At 42.2% G+C, this 20,858-nt stretch overlaps 1 protein-coding gene across 1 annotated transcript; it reads right to left on the bottom strand.

Annotated features, from left to right (window-relative positions):
- Positions 1-1,271: 1,271 nt before the first annotated feature.
- On the bottom strand, positions 1,272-15,223 carry LOC136632507 (nicotinamide N-methyltransferase-like). Its single transcript, XM_066607436.1, has 3 exons — positions 15,014-15,223; positions 7,986-8,193; positions 1,272-2,583 (listed from the first exon to the last, which is right to left on the bottom strand). Exons 1-3 carry the CDS (start codon positions 15,159-15,161, stop codon positions 2,160-2,162), a joined length of 780 nt encoding a protein of 259 aa, XP_066463533.1. The 5' UTR covers positions 15,162-15,223; the 3' UTR covers positions 1,272-2,159.
- Positions 15,224-20,858: the final 5,635 nt, after the last annotated feature.

Here is a 20,858-nt window from a genome sequence, read left to right as displayed (position 1 = left end):
TCTTTGCATCACAAACATTGCTTTCCTGGGTGTCCTCACTGACAAAATATTTAGTGTCTCCCACTTGCACATCACATCCTCGCCTTGCCGTCTGTCTGCTAAAGTCCCTCATGGGTCTGCCCTAGGACCCCTAATTTTCTCAATCTTCACCTTTGGCTTAGAACCTCATGGTTTTCAGTATTACCTCTACTCTGAAGACACTCAAATCTACCTCTTTGGCCCAGATGATACCTTTCTTCTATCTAGAACTCCTAAGTATCTATCAGTTATATCCTCCGCCTTCTCATCTTGCTTCCTATAACTTAACATGGACAAAATGGAACTGATTATCTTTCTTACAGCTCACTCAGCAACCCCTCATTAGTTTAAGTGTGGTCAGACCCACAGGGTCTTTGTCACCACCACATACAGGGTGAGCGTTTCTTCTCACATGCATTGTCACCTATGTGGCTTTACTGAGGCCCATAAAATTTTACATTTTTCATCCAAAATGCTATGTGATGGCTTGCTTTTTGTGGTTTGATCTACAGTATTTGTTGGTAATCTTTTTTGATGTGCTTGTCTTCATGGTCTCTGTCTGTGTTGATCCATCCCACTTCTTCTCTTGCTCTGTTGCATTATATATTTTCTGTCATTTATGGTATTATGTGCTGTAAAATATGACCCATTTGTTTCAATTCTCCATTATCTCCCTATGTCGCTTTTATCCTTGTTTTTCCATTTTATGTATGAATACAGTACATGATGTAACATGATGATTTATGGTTTGTTTTTATAACCCCATTTTTTTCTCCCTTCAACTCTGAAACTACTTCATCAAACTTCTTGTATGTCAGAACCTCCCATTGATTGATAAACGGTTCTACAATGAAACGTATATCTAGGCTCATCTTATTATATACACGGACACAGCACATTGACATGTCCTATTTCTGTTTGTGAAATGCACAGGAATCGGACATGCCATGAGTTTACAATTACACAGATAGCACACAACTCTAAAATGTGCTAGCCTGCTAGTGGCCTTAGTGTGGTGAATCCATAATTTTGACCAGGGGTTCTAGATAGTCAGCCAGCTTATTCCTCCAAGTGGAGTGTGTATGGCTAAGTTTTGTCTAAAGTGTAAGACCACATTTCCTTTATTTTGTACCCTGCAGATTTTTACAGTAGTGCGTAAATGCAACACAATTGAAGGATACGGTCAAACTTAAAAACGTGGATTCTTTGCACAATGAACCTAAAGCTGATCACAGAAGACAATGGAAACCATATTAATATTGATTTCATGTAAGATTTATTATATTTAGAAATATGAATATATTGTAATAATCATAATATCTATCATTTTCATGAAACAGGTCATTTATGACTGTATTACATTGTAGGTAGATACAGACAGACAGATTGGGTGCAGTGAATCCTCTAAAACGTTCTAGCTATTGAGCAGGAAATAATATAGGGGACTGTGCGGCTTTACATTTCTATCTAAGATCAGGCAGAGCAATTCAGGAGCTTTGTACTGCATCATTAAAGGGGTTGTCTGGAAATGTATCAAAAGGGCTGCCAGGTTGTAGAAACCTGTCCTAAGATGGGAGAATGCATGAGATGTGCAGACAGGAGAGGGAAGGAGACAAGGCCACATGTGTGGATCAGAGCCTGACACAGCATTGTTCAGAACAATGTAACATTAGATTCCGCCCCATCATGGCCCCCCTTGGTCCCTCCCCTTCCCCTGCTGTGTGCACATGCATTCTCCTGTCGACAGGCTGCACAGACAGCAGCCACTTTGTGGTATTCCTGTAAAAAACCTCTAAGGGGAGACTTCAGGGAGTTTGCAAATGAACCGAATTTCCTCAAGTTGTGTGGTTGTGCAGCCACACAGCTTAGAGGGAATACAGGTTGGGGGTAGATTCCACAAAGATTACGTTATAAGCACAAAGGATATAGTGACTATCTATAATTACATACAATCAGGAAATCTATATGTCTATTGCTTTTGATTAGAATCATGAGGGTTGCTGGGTAGCAAATTTTGGGATCCAGCCTGCAAATTTTATTTTTTCATCTATCAAAGCTATCAATGATTATATTGAAATGCGTTGCTATTCATTTTACGCTAAATATTTGAACTCCTTATCAATAGGCACCAGCTTTAGGCATTATTCTCCTTTCCTGGCTACTATGTACGCCACATCTTTACAATCAGTTAGATCATGTTCTATGACAGTTGGTATGACCTCCTCTTTCACAATCTCAAAGCCAGTGTCAGTCATCACCTTTTTTATAAACTTTTTATCTACTGTCAGGCTAGAAAACTTGTGGTCGCCCGCTTGATAAAAGGTCATATTGAGTGCATAAAGAATGACCATATATCCACCAACTTTCAGCCTCGATGTAAGGATTTTCATGTTGTGCTTGAAATCCTCCTTAGTTTGACAGATGATATTGAATTGGTAAACTGTAAGGACACAATCCACTTCAGGGATGGCCACAGATTTTTTAGAATTGCTGTCAAGTAGATCATACTTAAAGACTCCCTTAACTGCTCTTCTTGCTTCCTCTTCCTTTTCCTTCCACCCATCTCTGGAAAAGAATTAAAAGTTAATAATTATAAAAAATAGTTTAAGTGCTTCATGACCAATACTAGCTAAATGATATCCAACAAGATAAAAAAATCAAGCTATTGAGATTTCTACTGTTCTCTAAAGGACATGGAAGCTTGATATCTGGTCCAGCTACATGTCCTACGCGCTGCAGAATAAGTTGGCACTATACAAATAAAGATTATTATTACTGGAACATTGCAACAGATTACTAACTCAGTTGCAGATACTTGCCTCCTAGAAATCTTGAGTGGTCTAATTGTTTTACATATTGAGCTTAAAGGGATTTTATGGGACTTTGACTATTGATGACCTTTTCTCAGGACAGGTTATCAATAGAGATGAGCAAGCACGCTCGGATAAAGCAGTTACTTGAGCGAGCATCGCTCTTCTCGAGTAACTGCTTGCTGTTCTGAGCAGGTTCAGGGGAGGGGGGGGGGGGGGGGTGGCAGGGGTTAGCCACCCCCCGAGCCTGCTCGGACTAGTAAGCAGTTACTCGAGAAGAGCGATGCTCGCTCGAGTAACTGCTTTATCTGAGCGTGCTCGCTCATCTCTTGTTATCAACAGTTGATCTTTTGGAATACACTGTTCAGAATCCCCTGTGATCAGCTGTTCCTCTGCCTGCTGTCAGTGTGGACAGCACTGGAAGCAGCAAGCAGATGGTGCTGTTAACAATGCAGCGGCCCCAGTTTGGTACTACAGGCACAACGCCTATTGAATTCAGTGGGAACTGTGCCAGCAGTACCAAACCAGGCCACTGCAATGGGGAGCACGCTATCTGCTTCCAGTGCTGTCCGCACTGACAGGGGACCCAGATATCAGCTGATCAGCGGGACACCCAAGTGCTGGCTCCCCCACTGATCAAAAGTCAAAGTTCTGGAGAACACCTTTAGGAATGGTTAGTTTTAACTAATAGATTAAAAAAAAATATATATAATTATTTTCCAGAAGTATTGGATAAATGATGCTTACTAACTACACTTATCACATTGTGGCTTATCAGAGCTGTTGCGGGTGTTGGCTGTAAGAAACAGTCAGCATCCACATTGTATGGAGCGGGATCAACCCACAATTCTCCTCCATACATACCCCAAACATGTAGGATGTAACTGTATGTCTTGAAGTGTTAAGGGGCTAAAGAAGCAATTGAGGAATTGTTTTTGGATGTATAATGCTAACTCATCAGCAATATTTTAGCTGTTTAATTGGTTTTAGCTCAGTTACATCCATTAATTTTGAACACATTTTTATTATGGGCAACTGTGTCATATGATCTCTAGTCTGACTACCAGTTGAGAGCTTACCGTCTGAAGGAATTCCTGTGAACTATATGATAACATAATGTTTGATTAAATCCATAGTGTCATAGTAAGTAAGCTGAAAATAGACTTGTGTCCATCCAGTTCAGCCTATTATCCTGCAGTGTTGATCCAGGGGAAGGCAAAATACGTAATAATGTAGAAGCCAAACTTCCTTATTTTAGGGAAACAATCCCTTCCGACTCAAATCTGGCAATCAAAAAAAACCCCTGGATGAACAGCCCTTGTGGAGTAATCAGTGACTATAGAATGTTATATTGTTACACAGAAGAAAGGCATCCAGGTCCATTTTGAACTCACTTAGTGAGCTCACTGTTCCCAGCTCCTCGAGCAGAGAGCTCCATAGTCTCAGTGCTCTTACAGTAAAGAACTCCCTTCTATGTTGGTGTAGAAGCCTTCTTTCTTCCAGACCACATGTGTCAAACTCAAAGCCTATCCTTAGGATAGACAATAGTTAATCCTCTGGTGTCTGCTGCTGGGAATTCCAACCTTCAGCTGACCAGACGCCCACTGACAGCACCACAAACACACAGTGGTTGGAACAGAAGCCGCTGCTCCGACCCATGTAGTGGTTGGTACTTGTAATTGCAAGTACAGCTTCTATTGATTCCAAAATCCTATTGATTTCAATGGGCAATTGTGTTTTGTAATACAGACCAAAATAGTATGTGATGCGTTTTTCTTTATGTGCAAAAAATGCATGGCTAAATATGCCAATGCAAATCAATTGTGTTTAAGCTGTTCATATCGTACACAAAAAAAATACATGGAGCGGAAAAACGCTTGTGTGAACGAACCCTTGGAAGGCAACCATAAAGTTGACGTTGCCCTCTGTGAAAATGAGTTTGACACCACTATTCTAGATGTACAGGATGACCACTTATTACAGTCCAAGCCCTGGATATAAATAGATCATGGGAGAGATCTCTGCATTGACCCCTAATATATTTATACATAGTTATTAGGTCCGCCCTTAGCCGTCTTTTTTCTAAACTAAATAACCCCAATTTTAATTACCTGTCTGAGTATTATATTCAGCCCATTCCGTTTATTACTTTAGTTGCCCAACATTGAACTCGCTAAGGGTGCAGTGATGTAATATGTGAATTCATACAATGATTAGCTGTAGCTTAAGGTCCATTTAAATGGGACAAATGTTGGGCAAACAATGCCCGACACTCGTCCCTGTGTGTCCTCGCTCCCGAGCTAGTAGCGCTGGCTCGCTCACAGAGCAGCCTGCAAGGAGATTTCTCTCCTCGGGCTCCCCCGCCCCTCTCCATTGACTTAATATAGCAGCCATTCAGTACTGAATGGCTTCTATTTGCACTGAGCGATCAGCTCATCGGCCATCATTTATGCAGCTTAAATGATGGATGATGAGCTGATCTCTGACTGCTTAGTGTAAATAACAGCCATTCAGCACTGAAAGGCAGCTATGTTAAGTCAATGGAGAGGGGCGGGAGGGCGTGAAGAGAGAACTCTCCTCCAGCCTCCCCGCTGTGAGCCATCGATACTAACTCCCATGCAGCAGCAGTACGGGAGCGAGTATGTGTGGGGATGAGTGTAGGCATCGTTTGCCCAACATTTATCCAGTCTAAATGGGCCATTACACTGTCTATACTATCTGTGTGTGCATAAGCTCTAGTGCAGATTTACTGCAACTTCACACTGCTCTCTCTGCTTCCTGCTTGTAGGGGCTGATTGGGAAATCTGCAGTATTAATCGAAAGCTGGAGGTAGAGGAGAGCAGTCTGAAGCAGCTTCACATAGGAATACACTAAGATTTGCTTGCTGTCTTTAGATAGGAATGGAGCAGAGTAAGGCTCAATGTCCACTGGCAAAATGGAATTTAGGAGTCCGTGGGGGTGTCCTGCATGCGTGATCTGCACACATAGAGATGCATTGGACACCCGCAGGTAACTAAATACCTGCAGATGTCATTTTCCCTGCCGCACGCATCGCATGTATGGGAAAACACCCACAGCATGCTCCATTTTGTGCGGATTTCCCACACGGATGGCCCCCGCGGCTTTTATTCAAGCATATGTGAGCCGTCTGGTCCCGCAGCACACCTGCAGCTGTATTTGTGCTTTGCCGCGGGACCGCAGGAAATCAGGAGTTCATTAAAAAAATGTGCATGGTGCATGCATGCGGCACGCTGCCGACATGCTGAGGACATCCGCTGGGCCAAAGAAAGAAGATCCGTCCATGACAGAGGGGAGACCCGCAGCGTCTAAAGAGGTAAGTATAATCAATTTTCTGACTTCATGTTTGCGGGAAAGGAAGAACGCGCTGTGGGATTCTGCATGGAGAATCCGTGCAGGCCCGAATTTCCCCATGGACCTGAGGCCTAAGGCTCTGTTCACATTTACATTCTTCTGTTCTTTTATGGGGAAAAAATGGCATGATGGATATGTCAAGATGACGGAAAGCAGCAGTGTCTTATGAGGCCAATTAAGTGTACTGGGCTCTGTCTGAGTCCAGTCATGGTTTCCAGCATCTTAGTAGAAAAAATTGTGCAGTATGTTGTGCTATTTTTTCCAGCATTTATGATAGAACCCCTCACCAGATCATGCAAATGGAATTGTGAATAGAAGCTAAATACAGTGTGAGGCGACCCCACTGCTGTGTCTCTGCAATGCATCACTGGAAATGTAGACAGCACTAGGGAAGAAATATCACAGAATAAAGGTGGGTTCACATGAGCGTGTTTTTGTGCGTACATACGTGCGCACTTAGGTACCAGCAAAAACACATGTGCACACAGCTGCGTGCTTGTTGTCAATGGAGCCGCGGCTGCTGCCGGCGGCTCTATTGAAAACAATGCTCTGTCGGCCCCCTGCATTATTATTCAGGGAAGGGCTTTACATATAGGCCCTTCCCTGAAAAAGAAACATTTTAGTGCAAAAAAAACACCTTACCTCTCCGCCGCTACAGTGACCCCTGAGGGCATGAAGAACACATCTGCCGCATGCGGCAGATGTTTCCTTCACCCCTGCTAGTTAAAAGAATTCCCTGTTGCACATGAGGCAGATGCAGCAGAGGAATTCTTCAATTCTCAACCGCAGCTGTCACATATGACAGCTGCGGTAGAGAATCCTGCTGCCGGCATCCCCCTCAATCGCTTTTCAGGGAAGGGCTTCATAAGCCCTTCCCTGAAAAGCCATTTAAAAAGTGTAAAAAAAAAAAAATCAATACTCACCTCCCTTAAGCTGCTGTGGCTCAGCTGCGACTTCTGGCGCTGTAGTTCTGAACTACCAGCAGCCTGGAATTTAAAATCCCAGCCTGCTGGTAGCTCTGATTGTGATTGGCTGAAGCGCTTCAGCCAATCACAATCAGAGCTACCAGCAGGTGGGGATTTTAAATCCCCGGCTGCTAATAGCTCAGCAGCGCTACAGAGCCGGGGACAGCGGCAGAAGTCGCCGCTGAGCCCCGACCTAAAAAGAATGTAGGGGGCCAGTAGAGCATTGTTTTCAATTGAAAACAATGCGTGCATTCCCTATGGTGTGTTCACATGTCCTGTCTTTGCAGGCACGCACCTGCAAAGTACGGACATGTGAACACACCATAGGGAATGCATTGTTGTAAATACAAACGTGTGAGCCCACCATAACAAGGGACCAAGATGTCCGACAACCCATTATTAGCATATCCAGGTATATACAAGAGCCTTTCCATTATCATATATATTATTTAGGAAAAAACATGCCTGAGTGCTCCTTTGAGACAAGAAAAAGGTGTTGTACTGATTTCCTAATGTATATTAGATAAGTTTGCCTGAAACATCTATTGTTGTCACTGTTGCTGTATGGCTCTTATTTTTGACAGTGGGGATGGAACTAAGCTATGTCCTGGCCAATTGTAATTTTGTCATGTTCCCATATTTTTACAGCACCATTTAGTGGACTTTATAAAGTACTTTTGTACAAGGGAAATTTCAATGGATAATTAGAATGACGAACATGATCATAATTACTGTTCTGTTTTAATGGGAATAAGGATTCTCAGTATTTACAAATTGCATAGCACTCATGTTCAAATATTACATAAATCGGCTCACATACTCGTTGCCTTCCAGTCCACAGACTAATTTGGCACCGTATGACCAATCTGTGGATTCATCACTATTCTCCAACCATTGCTTGAAGTGGTTGACACTGCCATCTGTGAACTCCATCACATAAATTTCTTTGAAGTATTTGCTGGCCAAGAAGAGTGGAGAGACCATTCCCCCAGCACTTGATTCAAGCATTATGTCTCCTTTCACCAATCCTGAAGAAAAGAGAAGATAAACAAGAATTGGCCAAATAGAATTGAACTTTGAATTAAGGATGTTGGTTGAGAAGAGCAGGTAGGTTTTACTCACCATACTATCATAATGAACCCCACAACAGTCATGTGAAAATTGAAAAAACGCTCACAAAAATGTAATTTTTTATTGTAAATTTTGAATTTGTCACATGTAAATGTATTTGATGTAGAACTCCTTAGATGCCTCAAGTGCATTTTTGACCCCTTAGTGACCTAACTAATATTAGCCTTTAGAGCCATTAAATTGTACCCCTTTTATGCTCCAGTGGTCATAACTTACATTTTTTTTTATCAATGTAGCTGTATGACATCTTGTATTTTATGGAACGAGATCTTGTTTTAAAGGAACCAATTTTGGGTACATATAAAGTATTGAATAACTGATTTTTTTTTGCTGGGGCCAATGGAAAAAAGGTATTTAACCACATTTTTTTGTGATTTATTTTTATGCTATTCACAGTGTGGTATAATTATTATCTTACCTTTATTATATGAGTCATTACAATTATGACAACACCATAATTATAGAGGTTTTATGTTTTACAATTTTTGCAGAATTAAAATTTTTTTTTTACAAAAGGATCAAAAATTTTTTATTTTTCACTTCACAGAGCTGTATTGGGTGTTACGTTTGTGTGGGCAAGTGAGCACAGGGCTATCCATTGTAACATGATCGTTACCATGGATTGTGAACACTAGGTAAAACAACCACTGATCAACACTTCTGCCTATTTTCTACAAAGGATGTTGACCAAGGACCTGCCTGAGCGGGAATATCACCCCAGTAAAGAGCAGCCTAGCAGTTTTCGGATCTGGGCCCTTGCTGTCCTTAGGAACGCAAGCACCCAGGCTTGGACGCCTATACATGCCAACTAACAGGGACAACTAGACAGGATAAAATTAGAGTCATGATCCCACCACACAGCAGCCAATACGCAAATGCTAGTAGCAGATATTAATGCTATAAATACCAGGTATTTGTTGACATTTTGGCCAAAATATGGAAGCTAGTGGGCCACAACACAGTTACTGGCAATATCACTAGTCCTTACACTAACCAGGAGACCAGCAGCATAACAAAACACAAACCTTTTATGCAGCTATCACACGTAGAACCTGCTTACACAACACAGAGAGAGAATGAGAACAGAGAATGCTAACCACACCCACACCTGGGAAGACAGCTTTATTTGTACTGACCTGGAGTGATTGGCTAACTGAAGACACACACACGCCAGCCAGCACAATCCCCCACACCTGAGCAGGAGAACTCCAAAGCAACTGTAGCACCATAGATATCAGGAGATGGACGTGACATTAGGCTTGTTTGTTGTCTGACAACTTGTAAATTTTATTGGTACAATTTTGAGTTATAATTGATATTTAATCTATTTTTTTTATTCCTGCTTAGGGGTAATAATTTATTCAGAAAATGGTACATTTTAATATTTTTTTTTATATTTGTAGTTCTTTTTTTGTTCTTTTAATTTTTTTCAATATTTAACCCCTTAGTGACCAGCCCTTTGCCTGCTAGGCTTCATTCCTAGAGGACATAAAAAAAGCTTCCCCTGGAGAATAAAGCCCTGCAGGCTCGGTACATAACAGGTCCATGCTGTCGCCTACCAGAGGTAGCCAACATCCTGGAACTGTCATCCCAGGCCGCGATGATCGCAATAAAGTCAATGTAAAATAAATAAAAGTTAGTTTCAACTCACATTACGGATTGGATCTGTAAGGGGAGCTGACAATACTCACCCCCATCTTCCACAATGTCCTCCCACCATTCCTGTCCTGCAGGACCTGATGCCGGCGACTGTACATGTGTGCCAAACGGCATTACATCACGCGTATGGCAGAGGGCTGGGAGGCCCTGGAAATTTAGGAACTCCCTGCTCCCGGCTAAAATGAGTAGCTGAGAGCAGGGAACTGACACCGGGAACTGCTGTATGTGGTTCCTGGTCACATGATCGCTGCTATCCAATGGATAACAGTGATCATGTAAAAGTTTAGAAAAGTTGAAAAAGTGTAAAAAAAAAAAAAAAAAAGTTTGTTTCATCTCTCCTCATGGATCATATCCATGAGGGGAGATGAAATTAGGTACCTAAGGCCCCTGGATTTATGGACCTTACCCCGGCTTCTGCGCACGCGTGCATCGTGAAAATGGTGGACGCATGTGCAAAAGCCACAGATTGCCAAAGTAATTTAAAATCTCCCTGCACCTGGCTACTAAATGTAGCCGAGAGCCTGGAGATTTGATGGGGTATGCGGAGTATGTGGTTCTTGGTCACGTGATTGCCATTATTGAATGGATCGGATCCATAACAGATCCGATCCACGAGGGGAGGTGAGAGTACTTAACTTACGCCACTGGTGATGTCCTCCTATGGGATCCTTATCCGTGGACCTTTCCCTAGGTTTGGCGCATGCACCCGTCGCCAAAGTGGCAGACGCAAGCACAGAAGCTGGGGAGGGAACAGAAAATTTAAAATTTCCTTGGTCCTGGTTACTAAAGATAGCCGAGAGCTTGGAACAGTATTGTAGGGCTGTGTTGAGCGGTCCCCAGTCATGTAATCACCGTTACCAAATGAATAATGGCGATCATGTAAAAGTTAAAAGACAGTTAAAGTTTGATGCTCCATTCAGTTTGGGCCCTGTTGTGCATCCAGACAGAAGATTAGGGCCACAAAGGGTATGTTTCTGAACACAGGACAAACGGGGGTATTTATTTTGGGGTGAAAGTCTTCATTCATATGTGTGCTGTACAAAAAAAAATTTTTTTGAATGACACAATTGCCAAAAAAACAAAAATCGTAATTATTTCCTTCTGCTTTGCTTCGATTCATTTAAAAATGGTGGGGTCAAAATACACAGTACATCCCTAGATGAATTCAATAAGGGGTCTAGTTTCCAAAATGGGGGTCATTTGTGTGCGTTCTCTGTCGTTTTGGCCGCTCAAGGGCTCTACAAGTGCGCAATGGGGCCTAAAATGCCTTCAAACAAAATGTATGATCTGAAAACCACTGACTGCTTCTTTTGGTTTGGGCCCCATTGTGCATATGGACATAAGATTAGGGCCACAATGGGTATGTTTCTGAACGCAGGACAAACAGGGTATCCATTTTGGGGTGCAAATCCTCATTTTCATGTGCATCATAGAAAAAAATCCTGTCTTTAAAATTACATACTTGCAAAAATATGAAATTTAGTTTTTTCTCAAATACTCATGTCACCCCTCAGTGAATACATTTTGGGGTACTTTTTTTTTTTAATTGGGTCATTTGTGGTGGTATCTATCATTCTGATAAATACAAGTCTTTGCAATGTTGGCTTGGTGCAGGAAAACAAAGTGTTCCTCAAAATGTCGATTATCAATGTTAAATTTGTACGTGGTTAAAAAAAACCAAACGTTTATCCAATGTGCACCAAGAATAATGTAAACTTATGGCAATATATATCTAATCAAAAAATTGTACAGTATGTTTGAGATATTGCAGGAAATGTTAAAAAATTACATTTTTTTTCAAAATTTTCCCAATTTTGACGCTTTTAATAAATATACACAAATTTTATCATTCTGTTTTTACTGCCTCAATGAAGTACAAAATGTGGAAAAAAAACAATGTCAGAATCCCTTGGATATGGAAAACCTTTTACGGTATTATTCCATGTTAAAATTTGTCTTGGTCATTAAGGTGCAAACAGGCTTCGTCACTAAGGGTTTAAAGCCTTGCTTAAGTGGAAAAAAGTTTAAAAAAAATTAAAAGCTCCTTCACACTGGCGAGAAAATCGTGAGATTTTCTCATAATGCGAGAATGAGTGAAAATGCAGGATAATGAAACCAATGATTTTCAATGCTTCTACGCCGCACACTGTCCCTTCTGCACCACCTGCTATCTTTCAGCATCGCCCGCTGTACCTTCTGTGCCATCCTCTGTCCCTTCTGCACCGCCTTGCTGTCCCTTCAGCACCACACCTATCCTTCAGCATCGCCTGCTGTCCCACCAGCATCTCCAGCTGTCCCGTCAGCAACACCCCTCTCTTTCAGTGTCACCCTGCTGTCACTTCAGCACCACTCACTTTCCTTCAGCACCACCTACCACTCTTCAGTGCTGCTTGCTGTCCCTTCAGCACCACTCGCTCCAGTGTAGCACTGCTTGCTCTTCTTCAGCGCCACCCACAGTCTCTTCTGTGCCACCTGCTGTCCCTACTGTGCCGCCTGCTGTACCTTATGCATGGCCCGCTCTCCTTCAGCGCACCCGCTGTCCCTTCTGTGCCATCAGCTGTCCCTTCTACACCGCCCGCTCTCCTTCAGTGACACCCACTGTCCTTTCTGCGCTGCCTGCTCTCCTTCTGAACCGCCCGCTGTCATTTTTGTGACACCCGCTGTTCCTTCTGCACCACCCTCTCTCCTTCAGCGCTGCCCGCACTCTTTCAGTGCTGCCCGCTGTCGCTTCTACTTCGCCCAGCTGTCTCTTCTGCATCACCCCACCATCTCTTCTATGCTGCCCCGCTGTCCTTTATTGCTGCTCCGCTGTCCTTCAGTGCTGCTCCGCTGTCCTTCAGTGCTGCCCCGCTGTCTTTCAGTGCTGCCCCGCTGTCTTTCAGTGCTGCCCCACTGTCCTTCAGTGCCGCCTGCTGCCCTTCAGTAGCGGTTGCTCCCCATCACCATCGGCCACTGTAAATTTAGTATTGCCCCCTCTACTTCAGTACCACCCACTCACGCTCGCTTAGCAATGATTCACTGTTCTCAGGCTCACGCTCATGTACTTAAAATAGGAAGTTTAGGCTGTCCTTGCAGGTCACTCGCTGTACCAATCTCCAATTGTAGGATTTTACGGCACCTGTAAGGATGTCACTAATCTAATGACAGCAAAATCGTCCACCAAAGGTCAGACAACGGAGTGAAAGTGGGGTGTAGGAAAAAGGCCGTAGGCTTATTAATATTAGATAAATGATGTTTTCACTCCTGCAATGCTGCATGAAAAAAAATTGCAGCATTTCCTTTGTTTTTGCGACATCGCCCATTGTTCTCAATAGGGTCAGTGCTGCTGCAATGGGAGAACATCATGATCCTGTAATGCGGCTGTGACAGCTGCTGTGGGGAATTCCTTCAGCTTGCAGGCATGCTTGGCTGTCACATCCAGGGTTTACACATGTTCTCAATGGGGCCGGCGGTAGCAACGCTGTCACGATTGAAAACAGTGGAAGAACATTGTGATCTCCTGCTACGGCTGTGATGCAAGACTGTTGTCATGTGAAACAGCCTTGCAGCCGTGGGTATTCAGAAGGATTGCGAGGGCGATATCAGGCTGTGAATCACAGACCAATATCACCCTCGCCAGTGTGCAGGAGCCCTAAAGTGCATAAATGCCACAGTTGGCAATTGCTGCAGCATCTTTGGGTTTAAATGGTGTAGAGGAGTGATTAGATTACCAAGTCTTCATTATTTCACTCCTTTTCTGAGAAAACCATATATGTGACTGATGGGGGTGATAACATGAACAAAGAATTCTGTCATCCCTCTCCTGGGACAGGGAGCTATACAGAAGAATCACAGATTATCTCTGTTGCCGCTGCTCTCCCCTCGCCCTCCCTCCTCCCTCTGAACACACATTAAAAAAAGACAGCTGTAAATTCAGTATTCCATACTCAACTTCAAATGGCTGTAGCTCCAGTTCTGAAAGGGTTACAAACATGCTTCTGGTTTATTTTAAAGCCACAAACCTCTTTAAAAACCTTTTTAACCTGTACGTTTTTTTTTATTAATTATGCTAAATAAATGCTATAAGTCATCATTATTATACTAATATTCAAGTGTATAATTATATCACTCAGTGTAATCAAATAAACAGAGACAATAAATCAAAATTCCATTAAGATAACTTCATTTATCTTATAGTTCAGATCACAGGCATTTCATATTCACAGCCCAGATCTGGCACCTCAGGGACCAATAATGCTGAAAAATATACAGCAGTTTACCATAAAAGGGCTTAAACTCCTAAGTCTGAAGAACACAGCTATATTGAGCAAAGTAGAAAGCCCAATGTGCTAGTCAAGATGTGTGGAAGACCAAGATTGATGTGTTTTCCCTAGTCACACACTATACACTATCAGCAATCAAGCAGAGTGACTACCCTGATAAGTGCAACTCTGCATTTTTGAGGCTTAGTCCTCTTATTGTGCACTATGGCATCTTATAAAAAGATCCAACACTCTTTCTCTCTATATCCTGACACATTTCCCCATTCTGTGGATTTAAAAGTGCTCTCTCGCCTCTTTCATAATAGACAGATATGATATCCACTGGATATGCTGGAGTTCTAGTATATTATCCCTGCTTATATACATATATCAGGTAAAATATGTATACACTTGAATATCAGTATTTAGAAGCAAAACAAAACAGAACTGCGTGAAGAGGGATGATCCATAAAGTGTTAGAGAGTCAGCTCCGACTAAATAGATAAAGATAGATGTTATTGATGACTTATAGAAATTTTTTAGCGTAATTAGTAATGAAAGTAATTTTTTTTTTTTGTGGAGATGTTGTAAATCTAAGTCCCATAAGATGCTAATGGGCTTCCATTCAAAATAAGTATCAGGCTTTCCTTGAACTGTCATATAAAGTTCCCGGACTTCACAAAGTGCACAAGTAACTTCTACACCCTCTATCGATACACTCCTGTTCTATGCGCTGTATATCACTAGACCCTAGGAAACCAATCTTTTCTCCTCACAATTATGTCCCAGTGTACACAAGTAATTTAGTTATACAGACCAGAAGAAAACAATTCATGTAGTCGTTTCAAAGGCTGAACCGTGGAATCTTCTGTGTGACAGACACCTTCATGGGAAAAGTGAGTCTCCAGGACATCTTTGGCATTCCACTCTTCTGAAAGGCAATGCTTAAGAATAGTGTAAGGCATTGTCACTGCTTGATGTGCTGTTAAGAGATTCTGGAGTTTATTCCTTATAAGCCATCCAGAGGAATGTATTGCATCTTATGACCTGATGTTATATCAGGTGTTACTGAATGATATTTGCTCAGAGCATGTGGACAAATACTTTATGTTTGTGCTTTTGCTCTAGACACCTTGTGATTTCATAATATATGTGAGGAGGGGGGGGGGGGGGTAAAACTTTTATTAGTTCAAAAGATGTCATTGGTAGGATTCCAAGATAAATAGAAATGTGTTGCATTGAACTTCCATTTTATTTGAAGAATTTAGAAGAGTCCAAAGATTGATAGGTATCTGTTAATAAAGCTTCTACTATGCTGCTCTGATTTTTCAAAAGGCTGATATAGGTTGCAATATGCTTTCCTCCATCAGGATACATAAAGGTCGGAGCGTAAACCGCTGTTCCGAACTCTGTGTAGAGGCTGGCACTTGCAATTGCAGGCACAGCTCCCATTGAAATGAATGAGACCCCAGTCTGCAATTGTAAGTGCAGCTCCCATTGATTTCAGGGGCACTACACAGGGGTTGAAGCAGCGCTTCCACTCTGACCCTGGTATAACCTGGGGCAAGTATGGGGTCAGTTTTACTACTGGGAGCACTATGGGGCACTGTTACTACTGCAACCACTAAGCAGGTAACTATTATTACAGGGGCCAATATAGGGGACACTGTTAGTACTGGGACCACTATAGGGGTCACAGTTAGGGCTTCTTCACATTGGAGTAAGTGCATTTCAGTTGTAAAAATATGCTGTGTTTTGCGTGACCAAAAATCTCTTATTCCAGCGTGTTTTTATGTGGGCGAAAGCACTGTGTCTTTGCACACTTCAAAAAGAATGCAGAGAGGCTCATTGAAATGGTGCACAAAAACAGTGACTACACAAGATTACAACCTATTCACGGCATATTTGCAACCGCCTATTCCCTTGCACATAAAAATATGCTGATATGAATGAACCCATTGAAATCAATGGCTTCTATTTATCACGTATTATGCCACCAAAAATTGCGCACAAATCCACTCATGTGAATGAACTTGTATCTTTCTTTTCTCGCATAAGCACATAAGAACACAATGACATTCACACTTGCTGCGTGCCGCCAATCGCCATACACCATCTTGGCGTGTTTGGGATCATAATACACGTCAAGATAGTGCATGCCACAATTTTGTTTGCGCAAGTTGCTACCTTCTATCTGCCATTTTGCAGTACAAAGGAAGACTACAGAGTTGGGTACACTTCAGTGTGCTTTTCTGTAAAATGAAGAGAAATTTTGCCAATGTGAGGCCTCTACCCCTACGTAGGCATCACTTGCATATGATGCGAAAAGTAACTTTGATGATTGTGAGATGACAACCTCGGCAGCAGGTAACAATGTTTACAAAGTTGTAGTCCTACCTCTATCTATTTTTATCAAGTCTCTTTAATTTTTTTTTTTTCAAACTTGGATACTTACACATATATGTGGGATCAGGGGCACAACAAAAGGCTCAGGAACCCGGGTGCAAAAATTCAGCTTGGAGACCCCCCTTCCCATTATCCATACCTAAACCGTGCTACATACAGCTGCAAAACACATTTACATACAAGATTTAGCCCCTTGGCATAAGCTTTCCAAACATGGCTCATTTTCTAGACTACAGGAAAATTTTGTATGTAGGCCCTTAGGCTGTGTTCATGTTTTTTGTTGTATTTGTCAACCACAATTAAAAAAACATATGAAAATACCGTATGCACTATTCAAAAACCACTTTCATTTTTAAGAAATTGCATAGACTCTTAATGCCACAGTACGTAAGGTAAGATAACCAGATTTTCCCACGGTCAAAGTGGGAAAGAAGGGGGTGGTGGTGGTGGGGGGTGGGGGGGTTGAGGGGCTTATTGCAACGTATGATTTTACCTCTGTCATTCTAAAAAGTACAGGGACATTTCAAAATAGACAGGAAGCAAATTCTGCAGCATTTCTGCATCCAAAAAACAGTCAAAATCTGTGCTATTGGTGCGAATTTTGACAGTAAATTGGCCGGGTACCCACAACTGATTTCATACTATGCGGTGCTCCCCCTAACCTCCTTCATAGGCCTTCCAGTGCTCCTTGACTTCCGGTTACCAGTGGCCTGAAGTGACCTCACCTGACCAGCATCACTTGACCAGCAGCGCCATACCTGACCAGGCCACAGGGAACCAGAAGTCTGGGAGCGCTGACTGTGGGAATCTTTCGGTGGAGGCGAGGGGAGCACCACATAGCATGAAATCAGCTGTGGATGCACGGATGATTATCAGTCAAAATCTGCACCAATAGTACAGATTTTGACTGTTTTTTTCGATGCAGAAATACTGTGGAAATTTCAGCTGCGGACATTCTGCAGGATGTCCGCTATCAGTAAAAATACTGTAAGTGAGCTTGATTTATGCTGCCACATATAGGGCAGCCTAAGTAGTAATAGTGCCGCCACAGTAGCCCTCAGTAGTAATAGTGTCACCCACAGTGACCCTTAGTAGTAATCGTGTCCCCAACAGTGACCCTCAATCATAATAGTGACCCCTACAGTGACCCTTAGTAGTAATAGTGATGCCCAAAGTGACTCTCAGTAGCAATAGTGACCCCCAAAGTGACCCTCAGTAGTAATAATGACCCTCACAATGACCATCATTAGCAAAAGTGACCTCCCAGAGTGACCCTCAGTAATAATATTCAACCTCATATTGTCCCTCGATAGTGTTAGGGATAAATCCATGTTACGTTAATATGCTGTGAGGCTCCAAATCAGAGGTGGTTATGGCGGCCACCGTGAGAAAGCAATAGACACAGGCATCACGGTCGTGTCTTAGAGCAATCTGAGTTTATTGTGTACATTGTCATTTCTTATACAGAAAATAGTAGGCGTATCAGTAGGCTAGTGTTACAGAGGTCGACCTGTTTTACTGGTAAATAATTGTGTCCTCTATAAACAATGCTTTATTTGTTTGTATGTAGACATCGTGTCTGGTACCCTGATTATCATCACAATCTACATTTTAATCACATGCCCTACCTAGACAGCAGTCAAAAACAAAGCATTCTACACAACCTTTTGATCAGTGTAACGAGATAAACAAGATCTTGGAGACATGATGGACATTTAAGATTACACCTCTACTTAATGTAATTAAGTACTAACCTAAATGTACAAGCATTTAATGTATACAATTCAGGCCTAAAAGCCTCCGGAAACGTATATCACAGATGGATGAAATGTATACATATATAAGTTTTCATGTTCATAACCCTCACAGTCCCCCATTTTGAAACAGTTCATCTTGAAAAGAGCCTTTGTAGTGGTACTATCAAGGGTGCTAAGCCACCCTTGCCGGTCTTTCTATCCTCTTCGCCGGATCCCCACTGTTGTTGCTCTTTTACGTATGACTGTTTTAACGATATCGTAGAGGGGGCGATTCCAGATAATTTGCTTGTCTCCGTATCCCACAGAATGTCCATAAATTGCAAACACTCAAAAGAATGAACAAAAGAAACAGTATTAGTAATGGGTGAAACATAAAATCCATCATCTTTCCTGCTGTAGGTGACCATCCAGTAAAAATATCATACCAGTTATACTCTGTGTGTACCTGGATCTTAGTACCTATGCTGACCAACTTATCTCCTACCCCTACATGTTTTTCTAATTCCATAAGGGAGAGGTTAGTAACATAAATCAATGTATCACCGACATGTTCTGTATACATCCAGACAATGGAGTGGTGAGATTATACATACTGGTGGTTTTAGTTTGGTTGGTAACAAAGCATATATATTGGGGGCCAACTTCTATCAGCATATGGAAAGACGCAGGTAGCACCGTCCAATCACATATGCTGACTGAAGGCTGCAGGAAACATGGCTCATATGCGGCTGTACTCCGTCCGCATACTAGGCCATCCAGTGTTTCTTCACAGTTCTCTATACCATGGGTTTTATTTTCACTATAAATCATCATACCTGTGAACTTGGGCAACCAATATTGGAAAGTATATAGAGGCGGTCCGAACACCACAGGTAGTACTACAGACTTACACATCAGGCTTGTGTCCTTTACATCATAAAATCATTTCCCCAGTGCTATATTCATCAGAGTATTCTACACCATCAGCCCCGGGCCGTATCCAAGATGCTACTGGAATTACATTATTGAGAATATTTCTCCACAATTTTTCATTATTTGTCATCACATCTGACCGCTTTGTCCCTCTCGTGAATCATATATACATATTGCAGGCTACATTGTGTATAGTTCATGAATTTACTCATATTTACAAACAAATCCTTTTAAACCGCAAAACCAGATTAAAAAGCGTTAATACATCCTTATCATATCCTAATGCAAGACATCGGGGGAGGAACAAGGAAGGCATGCATTGTGCCTGAACATTTATCAATCTAGAAACATCCTGTCCTACCCCAGCCATTTTATTCTTCATCACCTCTAAATCTATAGAGTTCAGAACCCCTACACCTGTACCAATTCCCCCTAATAGGGTATCATACCATTTTCGTTTTCCTCTGGTGCAGGGTTTCATTGCCTGAAGAGAAATATTATAATGCACAATGGTTTTCTGGCTCTTTGTGGATGATAAGGGGTGTCAAATGCCTGGGAGTTACCCAGGGCAGACATGAAGTGTTGCATTATTTCACCTGTGAAATGTGTACCTCTATCTGACTCGATTACCTCTGGTACCCCGTATCTGCAGATTACCTTATTCATGAGCTTCTTTTCGGTTACCTGCTCATTTACTTTTGTAACAGGGTACGCTCCAACCTGAAAAACATCAACAACAACAACAAGCACATATTCATACTTCCCAACACGTGGGAGCTGAATGTCGTCAATTTGCAATCCCTGAAATGGGTAGAGTGGTCCTGGCAAGTGTCTTTGTGGTCAATTTACTTCTGCCCTGTTGCTTACGGCGTAGCTCATGCAAAATTGGACAAATGATGTAGCAGCTACAGAGAATCCAGGGGGCAACCCTTTCTCTCTCAAGCATCAGTAGCATAGCTGCCTCCGATAGGTGAGTCTTTCTATGGATCAGCTGGGCCATCATGGGGTACAGGGATCGTGGTAGGCAAGTTACTGACTGTTTGCCATACGCCACCCTGTTCTACTGCTCCCATATTAGTCCATTTATCTTTTTCTTCTTTGCTGGCTTGTGACTGTCAATGTTCAAATTTTATCAAAGTCCAAATCATAGTCTCTGACTTATGCGGTCAGTATCTTCTTTTCTTCTTTCTTCCACGGCTTAAGGACCACTGCTTTTGCTGTGAAGTCTGTGAGGGCGTTGCCTTTTGCTTCTGCAGTGTTGGCTTTAGTATGAGCTTTCACCTTTAGGATTGCTACTTTGTCTGGTAGGAGTAGGGCTTTCATAAGGTTCTGCACTGCTACACCATTCTCAATGGGTTGTCCTACAGAAGTTTAAAAAATGTCTGGCCTTCCATATTGGGCCATAACCATGATCTATGCCGAATACATACCAGGAGTCAGTGTAAATGGTTACCTTCTGTCACTCTACACGCCTCAGTGAGGGCCTTCAGTTCCGCTTCTTGTGCTGAGACATGCGGAGGCATTCTGCTTTTAGAGATCTTGTTGTGTGAACATCTGGTGTGGAGTCGTCAATCACCCTGGTACCAT

The sequence above is a fragment of the Eleutherodactylus coqui genome, chromosome 6 (assembly GCF_035609145.1).
Source record: "Eleutherodactylus coqui strain aEleCoq1 chromosome 6, aEleCoq1.hap1, whole genome shotgun sequence".
Classification (NCBI taxonomy): Eukaryota; Metazoa; Chordata; class Amphibia; order Anura; family Eleutherodactylidae; genus Eleutherodactylus; species Eleutherodactylus coqui.
The sequence above is the reverse complement of the archived record's forward strand: the minus strand, read 5'-3'. Positions and strand labels throughout refer to the sequence as shown.